This window comes from Vicia villosa, unplaced genomic scaffold (assembly GCF_029867415.1).
Source record: "Vicia villosa cultivar HV-30 ecotype Madison, WI unplaced genomic scaffold, Vvil1.0 ctg.001627F_1_1, whole genome shotgun sequence".
Classification (NCBI taxonomy): domain Eukaryota; kingdom Viridiplantae; phylum Streptophyta; class Magnoliopsida; order Fabales; family Fabaceae; genus Vicia; species Vicia villosa.
Window position 1 is genome coordinate 164,537 of NW_026705678.1, and position 8,069 is coordinate 172,605.

The following is an 8,069-nucleotide window of genomic DNA, read 5'->3' on the forward strand; positions in this document are numbered from 1 at the left end:
AATAAATGCATTTAATAAAAAAATTAACTTAAAACAATTAGAACTATATAAAATTATAATTAGAATTATGTTAATATTTTCTAAATTAATATTACACTTCCATTTTGTTTTTTTGCTTTATACTTTGGTTTAAATGACCTTTGTGCTTGCAAAATTGAAATTTTTTATTAAGTATAGTTAAATATGCATGGTTCGTAGTTTTCCAGAAATTTAGTTTATAACCTGTCATTTATTATAAATAATCTTTTTCTCAAAACGTCAAAAAAAATTATAATTAATAAATTTTCATACATAAACTCTAACAAAAATATTTATTACACATGATCATATATTTATAGGATTTATGATTTGTATTTCAACCCAAACATAATGATGGTATATGAATTTGGTAAACCAAAAAATCCTAATACGGACATAAAAAAAATCTACTAAAACTATTTTAAATTTTTTGTCAATAAAACTATTTCAAATTTTAAGTGAATAAAAAAAATAAGAGTCAAATATAGATAGAGAGACTTAATAAAAAAAATCTCAATATAACTATTATTAAAGTCATTAAAATAAAAAAAATAATACCATTAATCATCCATTATCAATAAATACTAATATACGCTATAAAAATAATAAATAATAATAACAATTAATCAACTATTAATAAATAGAATAAATGTGAAATAAATTAAATCAATAAAGTTCTTAAAATAATATATATAATATTATATTTTAACAGATTTGGTAATGATAAACTTGTCATATTTCTTCTTTAAAAAAACTTGAAAGAAAATTATGATATAATATATTAAAATATTTGCAAAGTTTTTTTATAAAATAATATTTTAATATAAATTATTATATTTTAATAGTGTTTGTAATTATAGTTAATATATTGCATAAATTTTTAAAAAGAAAATCACAATTAAATAAAATTACAAATTGTTATATATTATTTTATATATTTTTTAAGAAAAAATTTATCACAAACAAAGGGATATAATGACACAACAAATCAAGTAGTCTCATTCTCAAACACAAATCAACTACTTCCAACACTATTTTTTATAAATTCGGTCCCATCCAATTATGCATCATTTAGAATGAGTAACCGGATGATCATTTAGAATACCATTGTTTCAACTCTTTTAACAATGATTTTTATAAAATTAAGTATTTTTGTTAAAAAAAGTACAAGGGAATTTTTTTTGAAAATTTATAAATAAAGCATTAGTTTAAATAAATTTTTAAAAATATTATTTTAACTAATTTATCATTTTAAAATGTTAAAAAATCAATTAAATTTAAAACTATTTAAAACAATATTTTATAAAACTCATTTCTGTGATGGTTCTTTAATAGATAAATATTTAAATGACTTAACAATAAAATTACTCTTTCATAAAAATATTGAAATATTGAAACTCGAATAGGGCGCACTTACCTTCCCCTAACCACTCTCGAATCCAACAACCGCCGCGATAACTCCATAGAGCTCGCTTCCGCCACCGCACACCAACCTCCGAATCCCGCCAAATGCTTTCAAGACTAGTTCAACCAATTAGTCACCATCTCCGAACCACACAATTTCCAGTTCCGAAGGAAAGATACACATTCCCAGCTCTCTGTCTTCTATACTCGACTTTGTCTATTTGCAACGATCTTCCAAAGAAGCTCAAGAATTTTGAGAGAAAACCATTGGTAACGAGTATTAACGAACTCAAACGGCGAGGTAGGGAGAAGAGAAAGGAGAGACAAAAGGTTGGTGAGATTGTTTTGCAATCTCCTGAAAATGGATTGTTGGTTCAGAAATTAATTCCTATTGCTAAGGAAGTTTATACTGCTAGATCTGAATTGTTGTCCTGTGTTTCTAGACTTGTGAAGTTAATTGCTATTTATTCATGCAGGTAGTTTCAGAACCTTTGTTTTCTTTATTATTATTGTTTTGGGGCTCTGATATGTTGTTACAAGTAAAGTTTATATTCGAGTGTGATTAGTTTGTAGCAGAGTTGTTTGCTTAATGCTTCTGTAAGTGAGTGAATAGGGAAATTGATCTTCGAAATTATAAGGTGTCTTCGATTTTTGCAAATTGACAAACCCTTTCGTTAAAATTATATAATGCTGGTTGAAATTGACCCTATGTTAACTTTTATCAAAGCAAAATGGAATGGAACAGAGCGAACTACAAGTTTCATTGCATTGTTTGGATGTTTTAAGACGGAACATAGTCATGTTCTCATTTTTCTCAAATCAGAGGGGAAGAAAATGATGGTAAGTGATGGAATGGGATGTAATGCATTCCACCATGTTCCGCTACGCTACGCTCCACTCCATTTTCTTTTTATTAATCCAAATGATGGAACATAAACTTATTCCATTCCATTCCGCTTTATTCCATTATATTTCTTCAATCCAAACACATCCAAACACAGCCTTAGAGACTTTGATTTGACACATTAACTGAATATGCTGCTCCTCCTTATTGATACCACATCAATGCCACCACACCAAAGACTAATTCTCCCATGAAGGTGAAGTCTTTGAATGAGTCATTTGTCAGTGGTTAGTTTCCGCACATTTGCAATTACAGACAAATTTGTCTCCAAGATGTCCTAAATTTCATTGGCCGAGTAGTCTCCAGTATACTAACCTTGAAATGGGATCAACATACAGTGTGTTATGTTCAGTTAACGTGCCACATCATGGCTTTTAAGGATAGAAGTTAGGAGATTGACTATTTTGAATGATGTATTACAATATCAGGGATGTATTTTCTAATTCGCAAAAATGAAGGATTGTTTTGATAACGCTTACAATATTGAAGGTCAAGTTGTTTATTCACTCTCTAGAAAATATGTTGTTAATGTTACATCAACAAAGCCTTATCTCTCAAAGTGGAGCAACTACATTTTATTTCGTAGTTGATACATGTAAAAGAGATTCAACAAAGTTTTACGTTGGCTGTCGACTTCCTAACACAACCCTCTCCTTTTATCCGGGCCTAGGACCAGCTATGCATAGCAAAGCTAACATAGATAGGATTTTAATGTTACATTTTAGGGATATTTTAGGTATTTCCTTCTAATATATAGGGATATAAAAATGTTGAACTTTACTTTTAGTTACTTTCAGCCTTTAGATGCTTGAACTTATTGGGGATTTTTTTATATACATTCCTTGTTGATATTGTGGATTCCTTGCAGCATATGTGGAGAAGTTCATGTTGGTGATCCACCACATCAAATTAGAACATGTAATGTTAGAGGAAGCTTGTCAAGCAAAGAACACAGTTGGGTCAAAGGTGGTATCGAACATATTCTGCCTCTTGTTGAGTCATTTCATCTGTATGATAGAATTGGGAGGGCTGTTTCACATAATGAAATGCTTGAAGTGGACCGAATTCCAGCAATTGTTGAATTGTGTATCCAGGCAGGTGTTGACATACCTGAGTACCTTACCAGGAGAAGGACCTTTCCTGTTTACTGTGTTGCTGGTCGGATAATCGACTTTGAGAAAAGATTTCCTAAAGAAATTTCTCTTGACAAAGATATAGACGAATATGGATTTCCATATAAGAAAAAGAGATTGAATGAAGACTCAAGTTCTAGGGAAATGCATTGTGATGACATCCAAGGTTAATGAACACACGTCATTTTTCTTCTCTGGCTCGCCACTCTTTTATGCACAACATACATTTTGTTATCTGTCAACTCGGCTCACTGTGTGTGCGCTTCTTTGCAGCTGTTGCTATCCGAGGCATGAAAGCCTGGAAGAAAATGTGCTCCGGAGCTTCAAAACTTATGGAGAAATATGCTGTACAAACTTGTGGATACTGTCCAGAGGTACAAGTGGGACCTAAAGGTCACAGAGTGCGGAATTGTCAAGCTTACAAACACCAAATGAGGGATGGGCAGCATGCATGGCAGGAGGCTACAATAAACGATTTTGTGCCTCCTGTATATGTCTATCACATTCAAGATCAGCAACCAAATAAACCTTTGGTAAATGAGTTAAAAAGGTACTATGGTATGTTACCTGCAGTTGTTGAGCTATTTTCACAGGCTGGAGCACCAGTCGAAAAGAATTATGGACATTCAATGAGGGTAGATGTTGTAGTACCTGATATGGATGAGGAAAAGTGGGTTGTTTAGAGCAAATCTGTCGAATGACTTCCTGTGCATGGAGGAACCGTTTGGGCGTTGGAAGAGTCAATTTTAAAAATTAAGGTATAATTTATTTCAAATTGCAAAGATTTTGAACGTGGGCAAAGATAGATGATGTATATAGTGGGTGATCAGGAACGGAGAGTTTGATAATAAGTACATTGGACTAAGTTATCTTGGATTCTGCTGGCAGCTAAATTCTGCAGTCTTGATAATATGGAACACGTTTGCTTTTGACACCAATTGAAGGTTATAAACTTGGATTTCTTGTTTGGATTCTTTTGAGAATAGGTCTTTATCCCTCTACAGATCTCATTGGTTAGTGGTTACTTTATTTAGTTTCTTGTCTACTAAAACCAAAGAAAACCTTAGGCTACTGGATTAGTTTAGTATTTTTCTGGTGTACAAAATACACAGAGATTAGCATCAACAGTAATTAGTTTCTAGTTCCAGCTCCCCCAGTTTCTTAAAATGGTATGTTCTCTATTTTTCGTAAAGATTTTCTGCTTATTTTCTCAAATGCACCTTGGTTATGCTGAGTGAGTGATTGTTATACATTCTCTATCTGAAACTCTGAATTGCTTATTTTCTGCTTTTTTTTGCTCATCGATATCTTCTCTATCCTTATTCATTGGCCCAATGGAGCTTGATTTGTTCTGTTGATGGTGGATTCCGCAAGGCATCAAACTGTCATTTGAGAGGAGATGGAAGAAGCTATCACCAAGAAGATTAATGATTCAATTGAGTTGTTTGATCAAAAGATCTATAGCTCGGTTACAGGATATGTTTTTGACATTGTTGTTTGGGCAAGGAAATAATAGAGGATTTTCAGAATCTTGTGGGTTCATTAACAATGTAGGAAACTGAACCAGCAAGGTCCTTTCACTCTTGGTACTTCATAAACTCTTCATTTTCTTTTAGGATATCAAAGGTATAATTCCCAAGATTAATTGATGAAAATGTTAACAAATGCCTCAGTAAATGCGATCAATTTGTTTTTGCTTGACAACACTGATGGAATGCATTACTTTGGCATCATGTTTTATTGTCGAACAGTGATTCTAATGTGTTTAGAAGTTATGTTACAATATAATAGTTAATCTGTCTAAATAGAACAAATTTTAGACCCAAGAGTTTTGCTTAACAAGCCACATACTAAGCGAAAGATAGTGTTCAACTAAGGCAAGTATCTATCTCTTCTTATCTCTTTTGCTCCTTGCATTGATTTCTGTATTATGAATTTATTTGTTAATTATATGGATTAATTTGGTCTGAAGGGCCACATTCTACAATATAAAAGTAATTATCAATTTTACTATTTACAGTTTATTATTTATAACATTCTTTTTTTAAGTTTGTGACTGAATATCAATCATTCTAAACTTGCAAGTTAGTTGGTTGAAATATCATTTTGTTAACACAAGTTAACTAATGCCCAAAAAAAATATTAATCTACTATCCAGTTTCTCTTTAATAAAATGTCTATTAATTTCAATGTGTTTTGTGCTGTTGTGCTAAGCAAAATCATGTACAATTATGATAGTCATTTTATTGTCACAACAATTTTATTGAGCTTTCATATTGTTTATATTCAAATCATTTAACACTTGTTTCATCCACAATAGTTCACAAATTTCCTGTGCCATAACTATAAATTCTTCACCTTGCTTTTTGATTCTTTAAGCAACAAGGTTCATACAACACAAGAAATTACAATGGCTTGAAGTAGATCTTTGATTACTTATAGAGCTTGCATAATTAATGTGTAAATATATCTCTCAATAGTCAGACATCCATCTCATTTAAATATGAGTATTATTCATCGAGTGATTTTAAGATATTGTAGAATTTGTTCTAGAGTTTCTAAATGTCACGCCTTTTGGTCATGTATGAATTGATAGTGTATCAAGTGTGTCAAATAAATCAACTTTCCTACGATCTTTGATATTATCATTTGTCAACTTTGACAATTTTCTCCCTATAGATCTTGATTTTGCTCAATGAAGTTACTTGTAGGTTTGAATCCAAGTTTGTCTGTTTCTTTCAAAAGATATAATACGTATTTTGTTATCATAGATAAGAATGCCTTGTCGAGTATGCAGTTCTAGGTGTTATGCAAGTTATGATATTATTAAATGTGATTTTAATGATGACAAAAGAATAAAGTTAAATTAATTACACATATCATCAAAGCCTTTGGTTTAAATAATGGAGTGTTTAAAAGTCACTGTGAGATTGTTGAGGGTGAAATATGAGTATGAAATCTCACAAGTGAGTGTTTAAAAATTTGATTGTATATCTAATGTATTAAAAGTTAAAGATATAGTCAAATTCATTTGCTATATTATGCTCTTATTTAAATGGGATTATCCCGGATGATCTCATGACAGAACAATTATCACTACTTTCTTACCATAGGCAGAAATGGTCCATACATTGTCGTCAGATTTTTTTTCTCAACATTTTGGTATTTGCCGTTTTCAATGCAGTTCTTCTTTTAGGTAAGGATATCACTATTCTTGTCGCACCTTATTTGGGTATTGACAAAAGTTGTTGGCTCTATTATTGGAAACTTACAAAACCAATTAGATTTGAGACATACCAACATGTAATCACTCTCTTGAAGTCAAATGGTGGTGCCGAAATTAAGCATTTGATTGTACCTTTACATAGTCATTACAACAACAACAACAAAAAATCTTGTAAGAATAACAAGGCAATGTAGAAGAAATTCACATTTATAAATGATTTCAATCACCTTTCAATTACAATTGCAGAGAATTAAAACGTTCTCCTCACTAAATTTAGCGGCATCATTATTAAATCAACTAACAATTGACAGCTCTAATTTTATATGCACATTTACTCAAATTCGTTAAAAGTTAGAAGACAACATTCACACTTTTAATAAATAGAAGTCTAATTAAAGGCAAAATTCTAAGAACATCAAAAGGTGTATATTTTAACTTTTTCTTTCTAAGAGTAAATACTTTTTCATTTTTTTCCCCCAAAGCTCCTTACCACATTTGTTAGATTAGTTGAAGCAAATATAAATCTGTTGTCATGTGTTTTGACCTCTTTAAAAGTTTAAAATTACTTTTAAAATGAAAATTTTAAAATATATTTAAAAAAAATTAAGTTTAGTGATTGTGAAAAAATTGAATCAAAGACCAAAAAAAGTATTCTTTTTAAATCTTTTATAACTATATTCTTTTTACCCTGTCCATTATAAAAATCTTTTAGAAATTAACTAGCAAAACTATTAAACTAAACAAAAATAAGTTTATGTAACATCTACCAATGTTTACACAAGTCTATATAACTATGACAATATGACGATTCTTCGTATGGAAATGGAATAAGTATTAATTATCCTAATTTTGACACATTGAAGACTTGAAGAAACTAGTAACCCAGTCACACATTAAACTGTAGTCTGCAAACATATTTTCTTTTTGAGTCACTTTCATCCACCACCACCAATTCAAATATCAAATGATACATAAAAATTAATTAGAAATAAAAACCACAAACAAACAATTAACAAGATCAAATCAACAATACAAGTCTAACTAATAAGAAGAGAAGAACACATAAATCTTGCAACCTTACATCTTACAAATTACAACTTATAAGATTTAAGAAACACATATGCTAATTTCAATATCAACAAACAAGAACATCAATAGATTACTGAAAATTTTCTACTAAATAAAAGGAAAATATACTAATAAACCTGCCATTGAGTCACTACTACACATCATCGTCGTCTTTGTTTTATCGTGTGGACGTCGACGTCGTTCTAAACCTATGGTTCTGGCAGTGCGGTAAAAATAATGTTGATAGAGGCAAAAAGCTTCTTTTTTTATGGAGATTAAATAGCAATCGAAATAGCGTTTGGGGATTTTGGTTTTG

General features: G+C 30.6%; 1 protein-coding gene across 4 annotated transcripts; it reads left to right on the plus strand.

The window, feature by feature from the left end:
• The first annotated feature begins 1,401 nt into the window (after positions 1-1,401).
• Positions 1,402-5,319, plus strand: LOC131636090 (APO protein 3, mitochondrial-like). Of its 4 annotated transcripts, none has more exons than XR_009293951.1 (4): positions 1,402-1,898; positions 3,195-3,625; positions 3,733-4,628; positions 4,800-5,319. XR_009293951.1 is itself a non-coding variant. In XM_058906741.1 (3 exons), the coding sequence occupies exons 1-3, from the start codon at positions 1,528-1,530 to the stop codon at positions 4,140-4,142; spliced, it is 1,212 nt and encodes a 403-aa protein (XP_058762724.1). In that variant the 5' UTR covers positions 1,402-1,527; the 3' UTR covers positions 4,143-5,319. The 4 variants fall into 4 exon arrangements, 1 of the variants encoding a protein (XP_058762724.1); XR_009293952.1 differs by having other exon boundaries at positions 3,733-4,217; XR_009293953.1 differs by having other exon boundaries at positions 3,733-4,217; positions 4,834-5,319.
• Positions 5,320-8,069: the final 2,750 nt, after the last annotated feature.